General features: G+C 57.8%; 1 protein-coding gene across 6 annotated transcripts; it reads right to left on the bottom strand.

Annotated features, from left to right (window-relative positions):
* Positions 1–290: 290 nt before the first annotated feature.
* Positions 291–17,759, bottom strand: RNF157 (ring finger protein 157). Of its 6 annotated transcripts, none has more exons than XM_048964859.1 (20): positions 17,556–17,759; positions 14,126–14,244; positions 10,471–10,559; positions 9,943–10,089; positions 9,380–9,497; positions 9,026–9,092; positions 8,817–8,860; positions 8,580–8,627; positions 8,421–8,492; positions 8,109–8,268; positions 7,786–7,934; positions 7,281–7,522; positions 7,095–7,203; positions 6,764–6,875; positions 6,467–6,651; positions 6,303–6,365; positions 6,170–6,218; positions 4,617–4,727; positions 1,771–1,811; positions 291–1,416 (listed from the first exon to the last, which is right to left on the bottom strand). In XM_048964859.1, the coding sequence occupies exons 1-19, from the start codon at positions 17,641–17,643 to the stop codon at positions 1,771–1,773; spliced, it is 2,013 nt and encodes a 670-aa protein (XP_048820816.1). In that variant the 5' UTR covers positions 17,644–17,759; the 3' UTR covers positions 291–1,416. The 6 variants fall into 6 exon arrangements, with proteins under 6 accessions (XP_048820816.1, XP_048820810.1, XP_048820813.1 ...); XM_048964853.1 differs by having other exon boundaries at positions 9,380–9,503; positions 17,556–17,738; XM_048964856.1 differs by having other exon boundaries at positions 7,822–7,934; positions 9,380–9,503; positions 17,556–17,738.
* Positions 17,760–19,502: the final 1,743 nt, after the last annotated feature.

Below are 19,502 nucleotides of genomic sequence, written 5' to 3'. Positions count from 1 at the left end.
AGGCTTCCCGTGTTGCCACGGCGACGCCCCGCCCCGTAAACAGCTTCGCGCTCTCTGATTGGCTGCCGCGTCACCATGGCGAGGAGCTGTTACCCGCCGCTTCGCCCCGCGGTTGGGGGCTGGAGGGGCGGGCGGGGACTCGGGCGTCGCGTTGGTCCAAATGAGCTCCGTCCAGACCTGGAGAACGGAGCTGGAAAGAAGCAGCGGGGAAAGGCTCCGGGTTTGGGGTTAGAGCCACTGAGCCCCGGGATACCGCCCGCCCTCACACAGCGACTGCGGACACTGCGATGGACGTAAGATACCCTTTATTAAACGTACTCTTCAAATCCATAACATGCTGGAAGCAGAGTCGGAAGCAGCAATCTGGTTGTTTTCTTTCTTAAATCCCTGATGGGTGGAGGAGTGGGGGAAGGAGGGCTGCCCTCACCCACACCACGGGGCTGCAGCCAGAAAACCCCACTGCTCACCTGCCAGGACCCTCCGGAGCAACGGCTGCCTCCCCATAGTCACACACAGCTCTGAGCTGGCTGCGTTGGGATGCTGAATTCCCCAAAGGTGTGCGGTTGAAGCCCTACACCCCTCTGGGTCCTCCTTGCCCGCTGAGCAGAACCCACATGTGCAGCCCAACGCTGGCTGCAGGGATGGCGATGGAGGGCTGGGGGCAGCTCCCCTCCCCTCTGCCCATCCCTGCTATTCCATTATGTGATGTTAAGAGCAGGGCAGGGCGACTGGGTGACGATTTTGGCACTTGTTCCAGAGAGAGGACACAGCCCCGAGCTCTGAGCTCGTGGTGTGGTGGAAGACAGTGAAGTTAAACTGGTGATGTCCCAAGGTGTTGTCCCCATCCCTGGGCACAAGCCACCCTGTGGGAACCCAGACGCTGCCCATGAGGAGAGAGGGGATGGGGATGGGGGGGGAGCTCCATCGCCACCACTGGGACATCCCATGGCACGGCACAGGGATGTGTCAGCATCCCGGGGGGGGTCCAGCCTCCCACCACAGTCACCAGAGTGAACCTTGGCTGCTAATGCTGACACTTGTCCTTAACACACAACCGTGGACACTTTCCTGCCATCTCGCTATGCCCCAAGACCCCACATGGGGCAGGAGGAGGATCCCAGCCCAACCTTGGTGTGTAAAGGGGAAGGGAAGGTGCCGATGGAGGGCTCTGAGGTGACACAGCAGCCAGCCATCCTGCAGTGGGAGACAGGGAGGAAAATTCGAGGTTACCATCATTCCAATGGCTGAAGGTGGAGGTGGCAGTGCCTGGGACCCTCTGTGTATGGCAGGGGGCTGCGAGTCCCCCAGGCTGAGCCCACCCATGGGCAGGGCTCCCATGGCTGCTGCCTGCTCCGGGTGGCTGATGCCAGGGGGGAGGGCACGAGAGCCACACATTGGTGTTGGCTGCCTCTGGGCCTGGGAGAGAAAACAGGGGGTTAGAGGCTGATCACCTGGAGCTACACCCCAACAACCCCAGGGGAGCGGAGACCCTCTGTGCTGGGGGACATGGTGCTGCCAATGTGGGCAGTTTAGTTGGAAGCCCCAAATCTTTGTTCCCATGCTAGAATGTTGCATCAGACAGGGGTTTCCCTTCCAGCACCACCAGGCTGCCTCTTTCCAGGGCGAGATGTGGGTTCCCTGACATGAGATAGGGCAAGAGGGGAGCACCATGCAACCTGGCTGGATTTTAACAACCCAAACCTCTCCTCTACTCCCTCATCCCACTAAGAGATGTCACCCAGGGCACGTGGGGACCGCCAGCTCTCATACCTATTCCTCAATGTCAATGGGGCAGGAGTCCGGCACTGCAGCTATACAGCAGGGAGAGACCAGAAGGCACATGGTGAGTGTGAGAGGCACGGCATCACAGCACGCAGGAGCTCAAAGGAACTGGCACTGGGGCTGCTCCCCTATGGGGATGGTATGGGAAAAGGAGGCCCTGCTGATGGGCACTGGGGGTGTCACAGATGGTGACCCCGGGGCTTCGTGCTGAGGACGACGGAGCACCTCCACCCGTGGATGGGCACAGCTCGGGATGTGTTCACCACCACCTGCACCACAACCAGCGCGTGGTGCACCCACAAAGCACATAATGGTGAGGTTCAGCCCCATGCCTGGGGCAGCTCTGAGCCCCGGGGGCTGTGCGGAGGCACCCCTAGGCTAAGGCTTTGTCAGAGGGAGTAACAACGTCCCCACTGAGTGCTGATGTCTGGGAGGTGACGGCTGCGATTTCCAATGGCTTTACACTGTGAGCTGGAGCTGAAGAACAAGGCAAGGCTGCAGATCCTGGAGGGACTGGGTAATTAAAGAAGACCACACACACACATACAGCAATCGCATTAAGGGCTCACATTGCATAAGTCGCTCTGGTGCCTCTGTACAAATGCAGGGCATCCTGGAAAGGCTCCCAAGGGGCAATGCCAGGAGCAGGATGTGGGGACACAGCCACGCACCCATCCCTGCTGTGCCTTATCCCAGCAGAGGCTGTGCTGCAGCCTGAGGATGCTCTGCCCCAGGGAACCATCCTGGGGACGCAGGTCTGTGGGTTTGTCTCAAACATTGCATCCTAAGCCCCCTGGATGTGGCATTTTGACTCTTCCCAAAGCATTTTCCCACCAGATGAAAATCTGGAAAGATTTCCCAACAGTGCTAGGGATGGACAAGCATTTCCACATCGATGAGCCACGTCCTGCACCTTCATTCTTTACAGAGAGAGTAAAAAACAACTTGTGGATCTAATCACAGCTAAACCAGTCTCTAAACCATCTCTGGTCAGGATGATACTAAGCTTTTAAGATACTCCAAAGGAAAAATCCCTGCTGCTTGTGTCTGTCCTGTGGACGCACTCACATCTGAGCCTTCCAGAGTCAGGAGGGAAACGCTGCCCTGGTTCACTGCTAAAAGCCTTCAACCTCTTCCAAATCTCTGGCACCAGCGCACCCAAACCAGCCCAGCACCACCGCCACGAACATTAAGCTGTGCCTCAGATTATCTCTGGTGCAAAGCCGGCTGGTGAGCGCAGGCTGAATGCAGCTGGGGCTGGGTGAGGAAGCAGCTGCCCCGCTCCCAGCAAACAAAACCAACATTGCCCAACACTGATGGCCACTGGCAAACGACCAGCGTGGTCCATCCCAGTTCATTCCGTGACCCCCTGCCCCACAGCACCCCGACTGCAGGGAGCAAGTTGCAATCTCCAAACCCCCAAGGCAGAGCCCCTGCCTTCCCTGCATGCCTCCAGCTGTGCTCCCGTCCCCTCTGCCATCCTGCAGCACTGCAGTCCAGGCAGCCCCTTCCCCACTCTTCCCATCAGCCCCAGAGGCAATGCCTACAGAGGGTTCGCAAGCAGAGCAGCTGCCAGGCAAACGCAAGGACCAAAGGATGGAGACCTCATCCTTCGCTGCCAGAGCATCTCTGCGGCTGCTTGGGCTGCAAAGCTCTCCGTCCCTCGGCACGACGGAGGGGGATGCACTCAGGGATGGCTTCGGCACCAAAAAGGGCACCTGAGGGATGCCAGGTGCTGCTGGAGGGACGTGGGGCAGCTGTGGCAGGTGCCTGTTCCTCTGCAAGAGCCTCGCTGTGTTTCTCCCAAGCAGAAACCACCAGGAACAGGGCAGCCGGGTGGCAAGGCGGTGGCGTGGGAAGCTTTCCCAGAGGGGATGGGGAAGGAAGGGCATTCCCAACCCAGTGGGGCCAGGCAGTTCTCACCTCCCTCCCCCCCCATTCCCCTTCTTCAGCCCCTGCCAACAACCCTGCCTAAAGTGACAGGCAGGGGCAGAGTTGCTTTCAGTTTGTCCACAAATGTATTGCCACAGAGCTGAACAAGAGGGCTCCTCTTGGCTTTTTTACCCCCATTTGTATCCCTCTGCGCTGACGGAGAGGAGCCTGCTGTAGCTGCAGGTCCCCTGCCCTTGTTGTCAATACATTTGTCACCTTTCAGCAACTCTGGGCAAGGAAGGGGACACAAGCACGGGCAGAGAAAACCGTGTTGGCACAGAGTGAACATGAACTTTCACATGGACGGAGGAGTCTGGGGTGGGGAGAAAGAAGAGAGAAAAGGAATGGAGCGAAGGAGCAAAGAAACAGAGGAAAGGAAGAAGGAAAGGGGAGAAACAGTGTGAAAAGATGGAGAAGAGGGATGGAGCTTTGGGGCTGTGCTGGAGGACATCAGGAGCTGGAGAGCCTTCTCTCCCTGGCTGATGAGAAGGGAAGGCAGGCAGCTCAGCGTCCCAATCCAGCAGCACCTGGCCAAGGTTGGAGCATCTCTGCTTCATGTCCCGACCCAAAATACTGCAAACCACACCGTGGGCTCTGGTTGTGCCATGCAGCCATTCGTGGGGAGGCTGGAGCCTGTCCAGGAGCAATGTCCCAGCAGGCAGCAGCCATGGGACAAAGCCTTCGGTGAAGCACATCTGCAGGCACTGTGGTGGGGATGGGAGGAAACCCAGACCAAGGGGTGGTTATGTGCCAGCAGAACTGGTTGTGAGGACCACTAGGAAGGGACAGGATGGAGATGGATGGGATGGAGATGAAGGGATCCGAAGGGCAGGGGCGATGCAGGGAGGAGTGGAAGCACCCCCCCCCCACCCCAAGTTCATGTTCAGCAAGTGGCCACTCACCAGGTAAGCAGGCCTCAGAGCACAGTTTATTGTCCAGCGCTTTCACGTGTGCGATGCTCAAGTCATTGTTATTGTCACACCTCAGACCGAGGAAAGCGCCTGTCCTCGGGCCTGGAAGGGAGTTAACGCAGTTAGCGCGGCGGGGTGCACGTGGGGAGGGGGGCATGGGGATTTTCCTCTCCCCACCTCCTTTCAAACAAAGCCAACAAAGCACTGAGCTGCTCCTTCCTCGCGCTGAGGGCTCAAGGCCCCTTGCTCTGGCACCGTCAGTGCAGCCGCGGGGATGGAAGGAAGCTGAATAGCCAAGCTTTGCACGGGGCATGGAGGTTTTGGGGGGCAAGAGAGGCAACTCCGCTTCTTAGCACCGGGTACATGACAAGTGACCAGCTCTGGGGTGACGTGCATCCATAGGATGCAGGCAGCAGAGCTGCGGGGAGAGGGGCATCTCAAATGGCACTGGCAGCACTGCTGATAGCACACATGGGTTCATGTCCTAAGGCATAAAAGCTGGAGACTTCCCATGAACGCCTTAATTCTTGGTGCCTGATCAAGCTGGCTTATAGCTGAGCCGAGCTCCCCGTGAGGAAGGTGGTGCTGGCTTTTGGGGTGCTAGGAAAGGCCAGGAGCAACCCCCATGTTCTCCCTGCCTGGGCCTCACCAAGAACAAGAGCCTTCCTGCTGGACAGGGATGTGCTTTGCTCTTTTTGCTGATGGCAAGACAGCCAGGCTCATGGTTCTCAGCTTGGCTGGCAGTCCAGATCGAAAGGGAAAGAGGTCTGATGCCTTTTTGTTATCAAGAGCCTTGCAAATACAGGAGGGGGCACAATGGGGGCCTTTCTGTCAGGAAGGGGGGAAACATCACCTTTCCTTGGTTATTTGAGTGCATGGGAGGAAGCAAGAGGTGCCTTCAGTGTGCACATGTTGACTTGTGAAAGCACATCGAGGACAAGCAAACAGAAATAAAATGAGGAAAGTAGCCCAAAAAGGAACAGTTTTGCAACCCCTTCCTATGGAAACCAGCACAGACAGGGATAGTGAAGGGAGAGGTTTTCAGAGATGCTGAGAGACCTTCTTGGCAAGGAAAAAAAGCCCTCTCAAAGACACTTTCTCACTTGGCACCCTGGAAGCAGCTCCAGCTGCATCCCATGGAGGGACTGCAGGAGCATCACCCTTCCTGCACCGACAGCTTTCGAGGAGCTGCTGCTCACCCAGGTGCTGCATCCCCCAGCACAGCCCCTGCGTGGGACACTGTGCCCCACTGGGTACCTGGTTCCACACTGCCACCTATCCCACTGCAGGGATTCACATCCTAAGCTCCAGTCGTCACCTGCTACGTGCCCCAGGGTCCCCATGGCCACCCAGCTGTCCCCATCCTGCTCGTGTCTGACCCATCCAGGGGCAATTCCACTGTGCCAGCGCTCCCCCAGCCCCGGTGCCTCCAAAGCAGCCGGTGCTCTCCCCTGTGACACGAGAACTGAGGACAGCACAGCATCACCCCGCCAGTGATACTGAACACAAAGCGGAGGGGAAAAACAGCGATCTGGGCCTTTTACCATCTTCCTGTGTGGGTGACACATCCTCATCCTCCAGCACGTCATTGCCCTGCGGCACAGAGAGGCAGTGGCTGTCAGCACAATGGGGCACCCCATAGCACTGGGAGTGCCGGCTCCCCGCGCCGCGCCGTACCTCAGCATCGTGCTCCTCTGAGATGCTGACAAAGTTTAAATCTGGGGACTCCACAGGTGTCGACTGCAGGAACAAGTGGGAAAGGGGAAAAAAGAATAAAATAAAATGAATCATTTTCTTTTAAAAAAGCAATGGCGTCTCACAAGGGCTGCCACCCCCTGTACCTCTCCATCAGAGGCGGTGGCACTGGCGGCTGCAGGCGAGGGGAGCATGTCCCCTTCTTCCTCTGTGCCAGGGGCCACGTAGGAGCCGGACATGGAGGAGACAGTGTCGGTGCTGATCTGTGAGTGTTGGCTCTGGGAGGAGGCCATGGACATGACAGACTGGGCCAGGCTGCTGCTGGCAGCTTCTGAAGGGAGCACAGCACCGGGTAATTAAAAGGAGGTCTAATAAGAGGAGTGGGACATGAAGCAAGGGCCGTGCAAACCCTCTGAGGACATGGAGGTGTCTGTCACATGTACCTTCTGGAGACGAGATGGTGGAGGACAGCGGGGTCCCGGTGCATGAGGACTGGTCAATGGCTCCCGACGAGGACAGGGTGAGGTTCTCACTCTCTGGTGTCATGCCACACTCCTGGAAGAAGAGCCGGTGGGTGGGAGCCTTTGAGGGGCGTTTTAGGAAGGGATAGAGCCACGTGCTGTTGGGGATGGCACCAAGGCGGTGCAGATCCACATCTCTCGGGTATTCACCCAAAGGATGCCCAGGAGAGGAAAAAAACCCACATCCAGACTCTGTGGTCCCCAAGAGGATAAACCACAAACCTCCTCACCCAGGGGCACACAGGACGCTCACCTCCTCCAGCCGGGCAGGGGATTTCCTCCTGCAGACCCTCAGCTCTGACTCAGTACACGACTTCTCGTCCTCCTCTTCGGGCAGGATGGAGGAGTTCTGGGATACCGACCTACAGAATGGAAGAGTAGGATAGAGGGGTCACTCCCCCCACAGCTCCCCCCGCACCTCCCACATCATCTTACTCACTTGGAAAGGCTTTTCTTCAGCTTGAGCCCCGGTGGGGCACATTCTGAGAGCCGCTCGAGGGGTGAGAGGGCCCGCAGGGGGGGCAGGCGGCCGGTGCTGCTGTAGGAGGGCAGCGGTCCTGCACCTGGGGGGCCATCGCCAAGCATCCGCATCGGCCCTGCACCCGGTGAGGGAGTCAGGGGCCCATTGAGGGCCTCGAGCAGCGACACCACCTCGTAGCCTGGGGGGATGTTCTCTGAGGACTGCGAAGGGGGAAAGGGGGTGAGAGCCCCCCCAGCTGTGACGTTGTCCCCTCCATCCCCACCGAAAAAATGGAGACCAGGCAAACTCCCATGAAAGCCCCAAATCTGTGGTCTTTCCAACCAACCGGGCATTATTACATAAGGCAGGCAATGCTTTCTCTTACCACACTTTGTGCCTGCGTTTTTTGCTTGCGTTTCCCACCTTGCATTTCTAAACCCCTGCCCCCCCTCCATTTTCCCAACCCCAGCACTTCCCAACCCACCCCGGTGGGGCACCCGAAGCTCTCCTGAGCGCTGACCGAGTGCTCTTCAGAGTCAGAGGTCTGTGAGGAGATGATGGGGTTGAAGCTGGTGGGCGAGAGGGGCCCCAGCTTTTTCCTCATGGCTCGGATTTGAAGCAAGGCTCGGAAAGCTGGGTAAGAGGAAAAAGGGGAGGAAGAGAGATAGGTTGAAAACTGGGACTGGTGCATTCCAGAGGAGCTCAAAAGCCCGCGAAAGCCACCCCATTCTGGAGCCTGAGGCTCTCCTAGGGAAACCGTGGGACCCAGAAAGGGACCCTCTCCCAAGGTGGGAGCTCCTCCCTTACGCAGCCTGCAGATGGGGCAGTTGTTGGCCTGGTAGCGCAGGGTGTCAGCGCAGGTGTTGCAGAGGCAGAGGTGGCGGCAGGGCAGGATGAGGGTGTCACGGACATCCGAGAGGCAGACGACGCACTCAGCGCTGTTATCGCTCACCTCATCCTCAGCGACCTGCATGGCAGGGAGATAAGAGTCATTTGGGTCCGAGTCTTCAGCACGGAGCAGGGTTAGGGTCACATCTGAGGGATCTGAGCCACGCTAAAGGAGTAGGAGAGGGGCAATGAAAGGCCCAGGGCAGTTGGTTGCAGCTAACAGCTCTCTACCTTGGAGTCCTGCGTGTTGTACTTGTTCTCGATGCCGTAGATCTCCTGCAGGAGGTAGCTCACCCCATCCACCTGGAAGTGCACAGGGAAGGTGAGGAATGGAGACACGGTGTGACAAGTTCCCCCAGGGACACCACCCCAGCATTGCAGTTCACTCACCACTTGCTTCTGCTTGAGGGGCTTCACGCAGAAAGTGCCATCAGTATGCTGGGGGAGAAAATAAAGAGGTGGACCCACCTGGGATTGCCCCAGTGCACCCAAGTGCCTGCCTGCCCCCTGCTCCCATTGCACCTTCTTGAGTGGCCCCAAAGCAGCCCAAGCCTCTTCCTGAGCCCCAAGCAGATTCTTCTGGCTAGGGTCTGGGAGGGGGCTGGATGGTGCCAACCCCACACTCACCTTCTCAAAGGTTGCCAGCAGCACATGGCTGTGCCCGGCGTGCTCTGCAAAGACACAAGGAGGAGGCAAGCTGAGGGCACAGAGAGCCATGGCGGGACAGAGGATGAGTCCCCACAAGGAGAAGGGGGATGGCATGAGGGCAGGAACTGCCTGACTGTGCTGCCAGCACAGCCCTTGGCAGCAAGGAAAACGGATTTCCCCTCTCTCACCATCGCCTTCATCCACTACTGCATGCACCACCATGGGGAACACTTCCCGGTCCAGGTCAAAGCCCAGCTGTGAACAGACCGAAGGAAAAGCTCGCTCAGGAGCAGCAAGGAGAGAAGCTTCATGTCCCATCCATAATGAGCAGTTCCCAACAGCTGAGCTGCAGCCCCAAGCCTTGCAAACCCCTCCCCCGGCTGTGATCACACCAAGGGAAACGAGCTCCTGTGGGGGCTCCCAGCCAGCCTGCAGCCAGCAGTGTTTTAGAGCCATTTCTACAGCTGTTTAGAACTGCAGGGGTCACACACCCACCCCTTTCCCTACTGCTGCAGGGCACGCTATGGGCTGGCAGTGCTTACCTCCTCCTCGGTCCATTCCGAGGGGTCAACAGTGTGGGAGGGCACACAGAACTGCTGGCACACACCCCGCTTGTAGTGCACCGTCTCCGACTGCAGGCTGGTGTCCCTGGGGACGTAGCTGTCCCTCGGAGAAAGGAAAGGGTCAGCACTCCTGCACTCCTCCAGCTCATGGAGAATAGGGGAGCAAGCAGAACTGGTTCTCTGCTTCCCTGCTGGATGTGTCTGAGGGCTGGGGCAAGAAGTCCTAAAAAGGGCTAAAATAATTCATGGGGCAAGAGGGCAGGTAGGAATAGGATGGGGCATGGTCTCAGCTCCAAAATGGAAGGAATAGGAGCAAGAGTGGGCTGAGGGATGTGGTGGCTGCAGAAACCTTGGCCATATGGGACCAGTGATAGGAATGGACTCACAGGGGTGAGGAGCCCACCTGCAGCCTTGGCATGGCCACAGCTCCCAGAAGGAGAGGAGGTGCTGCTGGGAGCAGCAAGCCCACCAGCAGAGCCACAGTCCCCGGCTGGGGGGTCACACTGTGCTGAGAGGATGCACGTCAGGATGGGGCTCCTCACCTCGCCACCCCGTTGTGGAACTCCTCGCTGGCCTGGTAGTAGATGGTTATGGCCACGCGGGCATCCGTGTCAAAGGTGAACTCCACGTTGTAGTGCACCTTGGCTTTGCTGACCTCTTCCCCTGGGGTCTTCACCTCCTCTGAACACCTGGGGAGCACAGAGGGTGTCACCAAAGTTCCCTCACCAACCAACGAACAGCTTTTAGGGACTGACTGCCCTAAGGGCGCGATCTACCCAAGGGCAAGGCTGCAGGAGGAGGGGTGCTGCAGGCGGCTCTCAGCCCTAATCCCAAACCTCAGCCTCACTTTGGCAGAAGTGGGGGAAGGAAGAAAAAAGCAAATCTCTTCAAAGGCAGTGCTAAGCCCTGCTTAATCCTGCCAGGCTGCAAGGGTGGCCCAGTGCAGCCCGGTGCGACCTAATGCAGCCCAGTGCAGCCATGAAGACCGCAGGGAGGGCTGTGCAGGGATGGGGACGGCTCTGTCCCCTCCGCTGTGACGCAGTGGGGTGGGACCATCCCGGGGTGCTCACTTGACGAGGCGCAGCGTGTCCTTGCGGATGTTGATCAGGCTCCGGAGGGTCTTCACGGGTTCCTGAGGAGGTGGAGCAGCGTAAGGGAACTGAGGATGAGAGAGACACAGTTACGTGGCCGCAGCCCTGCTCCTGCTGTGATGGTGAAGCCACTCCCTGCCCTGCAAAGCCCCCAGAGCAGCCCCCAGTCAGTGCTGTGGGACAGCAATGTGCCCCCGGGATGGGTAAAGCTGTGCTGAAGGGTAGCATTTCTCCTGCAAACCCCAAAGCCACCACACACACCATCACAGAGGCTGTTCTCTCCCGGTCTGCTTCTCTTACATAGCTGCATTCACTGGGACTTGGCTCGTTTCTGACTATGGGGGCTTTAAATACCCCAGCCATCCACAATGGGGCTAAAACAGATCCCAGCACTCCCCCCTCAGCAGACCACACAGCTCAAATACACAGCAGTACAGCAACAGGGACATCACCCTGCAGGAGACAGCTTTCCAGGGGACCAGGATGGGTGTAGGATGAGGGGAAATAGGGTCGAGGTGCATGGCTGCCTCCCCCCAGCCCCGCAGGCAGCTGCTGTGTATTTTTAGCCTGCTGATGCGGCACGGAGCTGATGGACAAGGCTGGGCAGAGGGAGCTCGGAGCTATCTCTGTGTCTGGCAGCAAAGAACAGACATACGTTCCCCTGCCTTTGTCCAGCAATGGATAGGATTTGGGCTGTGGGGTCCCTCTGTGTCCACACTGGGAGCTGATAGGGTGGCTGTGCAGGCAGCAATGCTATGAGGGAGCATGTAGAGGTGTCATACAGCCCTCCAAGGTGACCTTGTGCTTCCCATGTCACCTGCAGCCTGCAGGGAAACACTGCTGCAGAGAGGGGATACCCACCCTCTTCTCGGCACTGCAGCCACCCAAGGAAGATGGGAGATACTGGGAGGGACACAAGGACCTCTCTGCATCTCTCCCCATTTCTGCCCCTTCTTCAGATACCTCCCAGGTGGGCTCACCTCCCCTGGGGACTTTGTAAATGCGGAGTGACAGGAGCTTGGAGCAGCTTATGCTGGGATTAATGCCTGGCTCACCAACGAGCTGTCACTGCATGCCAAGGGGACAGCAAGCACCAGGAGAGCCCCGAGTGCCTGCACAGATGGCAGACACGGGCAAAAGCCAAAGAGGTTTGAGTTTCACTGGTGCTTTGGGACAGAGACCAAAGCAAACCGAGCTGCCTGGGTCCCCTCAGTGCTTGGGTGTCCTCATCCCTCCTGATGCCCATTTTCCATGTTCCAGGCGCCCTCACGTGGGAAAGTCACTGCTAATTTCCCTGTGGCTGCAGAGCTCAGTGGGGCAGGGGACGGGCAGGACCCCATGGCCAGCAGGGTCTCACAAGCATCAGGACCCCAGGGGCAGCAGGACGGTCCCTCTTGTTCCCACAGCTCTGCTCCTGATGGCCACGGGCAGGCTGAATCCAGGCTGGCTGAATCCAGGCTCAGCCTGCAGGACCAGGCATGGGAGGTGGGTGGCACAGGATGCTTTGAGGATTAATCCATGGCACCTTGAAATTGCCACGCTCTCCGTTCCCTTGAGGGAGGAGAAAAGGGCTGCTGAGTCATTAATCTGGAGTTAATGAGATTTGTAACGAGTCACGGGCCCTGGCAGAATAGCGTGGTGTGGCTGGAAGGAAGCAAAAGCCTGTGAGCCAAGCATGACCCACAGCCCTGACCCACACAAGGAGAAGCTCATGGACTGGACCTACACCACTGCACGATCCTTCTTCCACCACGAAGCAATCCAACCTGTCTGCTCATTTGCACCTTGGCATCTTCAAAACATCCCACAGCCCCACAAGGCTGTCGGGAACCCATGGGCGCAGCACAGCGCTCATGGATGGGTGGTGGAGGAGCACCCAGCACGTGCCCTGGGGTACATCACTCCATCCAGCCCTTGTGGGGGCCCTTCTGGCCACCCCCACAAGTTTGGGGTTGCAGGCAGGCACTGGTGGTTGGGCTGGGCAGAATGGGGAAGCGCCGCAGGCAAATTTCTTGCTACAGAAACTGGTTGTCACTGTTGGGCTCCTTCACACCCACATGTGGGCCCCTTTTTGGTAGTTTGGTGGGGGTTTTTTGGTGCAAATTTGGCTTGCAAAATTTCATTAATTACAAAAGGGGCATTTAGAGGAGTTTTTCAATCCCCTTGATTTAAGCCAAGCTGAAATACAACAGAAAAAAAACCCTCGCTCCAACCACTGCTCTCTCTCAGAACGCAGTCCACACATCCTTAGTGATGTTTGATCCAGGCCAGTCCTTATTAAAGTCAAAAAATACCCTCAAAAATATTCCTTGAGGCTTTTTCTGCAGGTGCACACAGGCAGTGTTCATCTCACCACTCTGCAGAGATCCCTCCCCATCCCCTGCATCGCTGCAAAAGCTCCACGTGTGCAGCACGGCGCCTCCCTGCAGCTCAGTGATGTTTAACGGTTCACCCCAGCTGCACAGCTTAGAGAGGATTTAGGACAATGTTTCCAAGACATTAGGCTCTCAGCTCTTCGAGGACTTCAAAGGAGCCCAAAATAAAACCCCCAGCAAAAAGCATCGGTGTGCTCCTACATTTCCAGCCCAACCACCTCTCTGTCACAGCAGCCCAGAACACAAAATAGCATCCAAGAAAAGGATTGGAGGCAGCATCAGAGATACCTGCGTTGTTTCTGCCCCAGTGCCACGTCCAGGCGCCATGCAGCACCCCCTGAGCCCCACTCCTTGCACACCCCATGACCCCAAACCTCCCCCCATGCATGGGGACAGCAGCCCCAGAGCAGAGCGCAGCCGCTCGCATCCGGCGCTAATTAAGCCTGAGCAATGTGATTTCATTTGCAATGCTATATTAATTCTTTCTGCTGTTTCCAAGCTGTTAGTTTGCCTTCCCTGCTGCTCCTGACAGCCTGCTGTCGGGATTCCTGACATTGGAACTGCACGGTGGGCAGTTTCGAGGCTTTTACTGAGGCTACTCTTGACTCCCTGTTGGAGCAAGGGCACGAAAGCCAAGCGTTCCTTACTGAGTAAGCAGGCAGCAAAGAGAGAAACATCCAAAAGTTGCACTGTTTGGAGTGGGCAAGCTCATCTGGACTCAATAGCAAAGCTTTGGTGCCATCAGATTCCTCACCTTGAAGTTTTTGCTGCCTGACCCACAGATTTGAAGAACACAGAAGCTAAGGACATCTTGAGCCCAAACTACTCATTGCAGCCACCGCTGCCCTTCAGATGAACACAAAGCAGCAAGCACAAAACTGCCTCCATCTCATGGGAAGGAGCTGAACCGCACTCATTTACCAGCAGCAGTTGGAAGAAAAAGCACTGCAGGGCCGAGCAGAGGGGCAGAGGAGAAACGGGCAACAGCAGAGCAGCACTGAAGGGAGATGGCACCCAGCCTCTCACAATCCTATCCACCAGCTCACAGAGAGGAGGGACACGGCAGTAACTTCCAGTCCTGCAGATGGACAGACAGCCCCACAGGGGACATGGATCGGGACCCAGGGGGACAGCAAGCGATCAGCCTTTATATTAGACACCAGAGAATCCACTGGGCCCACCCCCAGCGCTTGGCTGTCTCTGCCCTCGTGCAGGATAGAGAGCAGACAGACAGACAGCCCACTCCCACTGATCCCTACCACCACAGGTCGGTTCCCCAAGAAGTTGAGGTCGCTGTTCTCGCCGAAGAGGTAACCCTCAGGGTGCGTTGAGTCGAACTTCTCGCCTCCCATGATGAAGTGGTTGGCAAAGTAGCTCCCTGGGGAGGAAACACAGAGTGTGGCTGAGCACGGGGGGCACGCAGAGCTCCTGAGCCCTCGGCAGCAACGCCACCGCAAAGCCACCGCTGGCTCCGAGTGGTTTGGTCCCCAAGGCCGCATCACTGAAGTGGGGACATGGGGCTGCAGTGCTCCAGATAGGAAAAGCCGACCATCAATTATTGATGCGTTCTGGTCCCATTTTCCACGTGCATAATTTATAGGTGGCTCCCACAGGAAGGATGCGGCCACGTGAAAAAGCCCAAGAGCAAAACACAGCTTGGGAGGGGGGGGAGGAGGCTGGAGCCATCCAGAGCTTTTCGTAATGTTGACTTTGGAGAAGAAGAGATGGAAAAATGCAGTGTTCAAACCTGCAGGAAAGCATCCAGGCAGTGAGAGGAAAGCTGAAAAGCAGAGCACAGCCTCTGTGCAATAGCTGCAATCATGGCTTGCTGGGGGCTCCTACAGTGTAACCTTAACCCATATCAGCCATGAGGACCAAGCTGCACCCAACTTCCACACTGAGGGTTGAGAGCACCTTTGGGTGCTGCAGGCTCCCAGGGCACAGCCGCATCCCTCAGCATCCCTCTGGCAGCTCCTGGGATGCAGCCCTGACCTCGCTGCTTCCAGGCGTGCAGCCTCACAGCAGGCTCATACATTTTACATGGGCTGAGTGCTGCAGCCATCAGCGGCAGCAAGAGAGATTAAAGAGGCAGGAGGTAAAAACCTGGCGATTTTGCCTTCCCCACGGCAAGGAGGCTGAGCAGAAGGCGCTGAGCTCTGAGTTGTGCCAGGCTCTGCCCTATAAACCATTGGGACACCAGCAGCACCGAGCCAGTGACTGCAGGCGCGTCAGACAGGGAAGCACCTCTCCAGCGAAAGCCCTCTTATTATCGGCTAATTATAATCCCTTCCTCAACACCTGCCCCAGGGGAAGGAGAGCCTGTCAAGGACAGTTACATTGCCGAGGGAAAGCTCAGCTTTAATGAGATATTAAACTTCAGAGGCCCAGAGAGCGTGTGGGAACGGCTGTGTGCGAGGGGAATGGAGTGGCTGCTTAAAAGGAATAAAACCAAATTGCTCAGTGATCCCAGCAAACAAAACCACATCCACACGCCTGCCAGCACCGTGCTGCAGGATGTGTCCAGGCACAGCCAACGCTGCGAATGCTATCAGCCCCTTTTCTCCTTGAGCATCTCCTTGGGGGGGGATCCATGGGAACCCCCCAGACCACTGACCCACAGCCAGGTGCTTCTGTGTTTCTGTGTCCCTGCTTCCCCAGTGGCAGTGAGGAGCTGCGCACTGCGGGCTGTTTCATTCTCAATTTAATTTGCTTCAGAGAGGGAGGAGAAACCAAACCCCAGCTGAGGATCTGCTGTGTCAGCCCTCACCCCACCGCCACAGGAACCCACAGGGTGTCCCTGGTACACGGGGTGTCCTCACCAGGTTGACCCCTTCATCCTGTCCCCAGCCTGTGGGTCAGCATCAGCCTCAACCAGAGACTGGGGCTGCAACCAGGGACCTGCCCAACCTGGGGACCCTGCATCCATCCCCAAACCGAACAGCCATAAAACAGCCCTCAATCATTCTCCTTTCCAACCTCCCTGCCAGGTTTTGAGCCGCTAAAACAAATCCCATCCTTCACTTCAAAATATTAGCTTCAACTAATCTTATCTGTGCCCTGCCCAGAGGAGGGGGAGACCCCCAGGAGGAGAAAAGGAAAGTCTGATGGGCACAGGGAGTGGCTGCAGCATCACCCCGCAGTCACATCCACAGAGAGGGCTGTGCCCCACAGCCTCGCACTGCTCCAGCCCCAAGCTGGTGGCTGCTTTCACGAGCACTCAGTGCAATCGCTGCCAGCAGTGCCAGAGGCAAATCCCTCTCAGATTAAAAGCAGGACAGCCCTAATCTCCCGCAGTCACCAGCCTGCGCGCAGTGCAGATGGCCCCGTCCCTTCCTGTCAGCTGGGCACCTCCTGCCCTCTCCCCAAGGATGTGGCCCCACAGCTCTGCCAGGGGGAACACCTGAAACCCCACTGAGCACACCTGAAAACCTCAATTTCTCTCTGAAAGCTGTGGGTAAGCATCAGCCCGATGTCCTCTTCCAGCTGAGATGCATCCAGGGATGCTCAGCTAGGCGGAATTGGGCAGGGACAACATTCCCCAGCACAAAAACCCGATATGCACACAGAGCTCCAGGCCCCTGCCAGACCCACAGAGGGGCTGGTCCGGCTCCAGCTGGCATCAAGGTGATGGAGGCCTTCGGACTGCACAGAAGCAGGAGCTGGGGAAGCCCCAGGGCTGACAATGTCAGCTGCCTCAGCCCCCAGTGAGCCCCCAGCAGATGTGCAGCCCTGCTTCAGCTGGGTTGAGGGGTGCAAATCAGAGAAGAGCCAGGCACAGCTTTCATGACCAGGGTAGGGTTTGCGCTGGCTCTGATTCTTCCTAAGGAGGTCTTTATTCATAATTAGCAAGTAATTTGTCACAGCGCTAACAATCTGAGCATTTACCTTTATCCTATTAACTACCAAAATAGTTACCTATTAATAATATTCCGTGCCACAAGGATGCTGTGGCAATTCCTATAGTGCTCCTGGGCACCATCCTATTTCTGCAGCGTCCCCCGAAGACACACAGCGCCCCTGCTGCGACCCCCCAGGACACAAACACACACAAACACACAAACACACACACACAGTCGTCCCCCCCCCTCGGTCACCAGCTCCATCCAACCGAGGCACAGAGGGGAGGGACCAATTTTCCAAGGTCACGCAGAAGGTTTGAGACAGGGCCGGATTCAGGGTGGCACAGACATCCCTGCTGTGGCTTCAGTGAGGGCAGAGGAGCTCGACGGGCAGAGCTGGGGGGCTGCTATGGGGCAGAGCGGAGGGGAAGGAGGGCTCCCTTCCAATCCCTCCCACCTCATCCTCCTGCGTCCTCCCGGGAATTTAAACCCAAGCAGCAAGCAACTCCGTGAGGAGCTATAAAGAGAGTGACGGCTTTCAGATCCCATATACAAATAATCAGGGAATTAAATTAGCGGCAACTCAGGCAAGTTGTAGGAGCTGCGTTAGCCACGGGGCTCCTGGAAATGGGCAGCCCCAAGGACGTTCCCAGGGATTTCCCTGCCCCCTGCGTGTCTCCCAGCACCAACCCCATAATTTTAGGGCTTTCAGGCTAAGCGTCGGGGTGCACAGGAGCATCCCCGACCCCAGCGAGGATGCAGGTGAAGGGAAACCCTCCATAACCGGAACAAGGTCGCACCTGGTCCCCCCTCCCCAGCGCGGAGCAGAGCCGGCACCCACCCCGCTTACCGGATTTCGGGGGGTACCTATAGACGGAATTAGCGGGGATATCCACCTCCTCCACCCCTGCGTTTTGTCGGCTGGTCAAAGCCCCCATGGCCGGGCCGGGCTCAACGGGCGCCCTCCGGCCCGGGACCGGCACCGGGGCTGAGCGGCGGCGGCCCCCGCCCGCAGCATCCCCCGCTCTGCGCCGCGCCCGGCACCGCCTCCGCGTTAGCGCCGGGGCTGCTGCGCCAATGCGGGGCCGGGCCGGGCCAATCCGCCCCGCCCGCTCGGCTCGGCACGGCACGGCGGTACCGCTATCCCCGGTGTGACCCATTCGCCTCCCTCTCTCGTCCGCCGGGACCCCCCCCAAGTGCCCACCGGCAGCACCTCCTGCCCTTGATGTCACCCTCCTCCCACCCGCACCCCAGCAGTCACCCCCTCCCCAGAGACCCCCAAGGAAGGGATGGGGACGACGTGGACTGCTCCACCATCCTGGGGTGTCCCCTGGGAAAAGCCGAGTGTCGCCCCCCCCCGCCCCCTTCTTGCACCCAGAGCCGCAGCACACCTCGGGTGCCCAGCACAGAGCAGATGGGAGCACTGAGCACCTTCGGGTTTTCCCTTTGGAGGGGGAAGGCTGAAAACGCCAGTGATGAATTAATCCTGCAGCGCAAGTTAGTGGAGCGTCACATGATTTTGATTCGAGTTGATAACATGAATGCTATAAATACCAAAGCAGAGATGTGTGGGGAGGCAGATGAACTGCCCCAATGTCCTCAGCTACTCAGCAGTGCCGTTCCCCAGGGCTCCCCACTTGGTGCCCCTCTGCACAGGGCCATGCATGTCTCTCTCCCCCCGTGCTCTGCTTCTTGGCAGCACAGCCCTGAGCACAGCTGAGAAAAGCCAAAGCACAGAGAGAGTGTGAGAGTATGTGTGTTTGTGGGGGGGTGGGGGGGGAGAGGAGTCCTGCAGCCTGACTGCATCTCACTGCCCCCACCCTGGATCTCACCCACCGTACCCAACACCTGCCATCGGTGGAGATGGTTGCACAGAAGGAGCTGAGGCTCAGTGCGTCTCCCAAGGCTTAGGAAAGCAGGTCAGCTCCTGGCTCAGGTCATGCAGAACAAAGAAGGCCCCTCCAGACCTCAAAGCTCCCATATTTCTGCACTGGGCGGCCCCGTGGGGTCAAACCCATCCCTGGACCCATTCCTCTGCCTTCTTCCAGCAAGCAACAGCCCTGCAGGAACGAGAACCTGAGTGAGATGGAGCCGGCACGTCATTAGCAGCACACAACAGACTGCAGGGCTTTAGTGCAGACAATAACTCAAAGTTAGCCCCATAAAGATCCATAAAGCAGCGCTCATTACACGCAGAGCTGCTGCATGCAGGCTGCACGGCTCGTGGCTTTTTTTTCAGCGCCGTTCTGCTGCAGAGGATTTTGTAGGACAGCGCCGCAGCGGAGCGAGGAGTGCAGGCACTGACAGCACAGCTCGGGGCCGAGCTCCGCTTCCCTTCTGCTCTGCCCCATCCGTATCAGCCCCAGGCACACAGACAGCCCCGATAAACTGCAGCAACGTGGGGAAGAGGGGACAAAATCCGATGCACAAAGAGAAAACAGCGTTAAACCCCAAAAGGCACCTGTAAATACTACCAGTAAACTGCCTCCCAGGGCTGTGTGTGACTACAGCTCTCTCTTAGGGCTCAACTCTGGCTCCAGGGCTGTTGCTCACGTGCGGCCCTCAAAGGAGCTGCGGGTATTTGTGGAGGGAAAAGCAGCCTCCACGGATCTGCAGGCATCACCTGCACCGGTTCCCATCCCGTCCTGCTCCACCCCATCTCATCCAACCCCATCCTTATCCCACCCCACCCTCACCCCGGTCCATACCCCACTCCTGTCCTCATCCCACCCCCTCCTCACTTTGCTCATTGCCCACCATCGCCCCCTAATCTCCAAAGCCTCTTTCCAGCTTTTAT

Source organism: Lagopus muta, chromosome 18, assembly GCF_023343835.1.
Source record: "Lagopus muta isolate bLagMut1 chromosome 18, bLagMut1 primary, whole genome shotgun sequence".
In the NCBI taxonomy this organism is placed as follows: domain Eukaryota; kingdom Metazoa; phylum Chordata; class Aves; order Galliformes; family Phasianidae; genus Lagopus; species Lagopus muta.
This window is presented reverse-complemented; position numbering and strand designations above follow the sequence as displayed.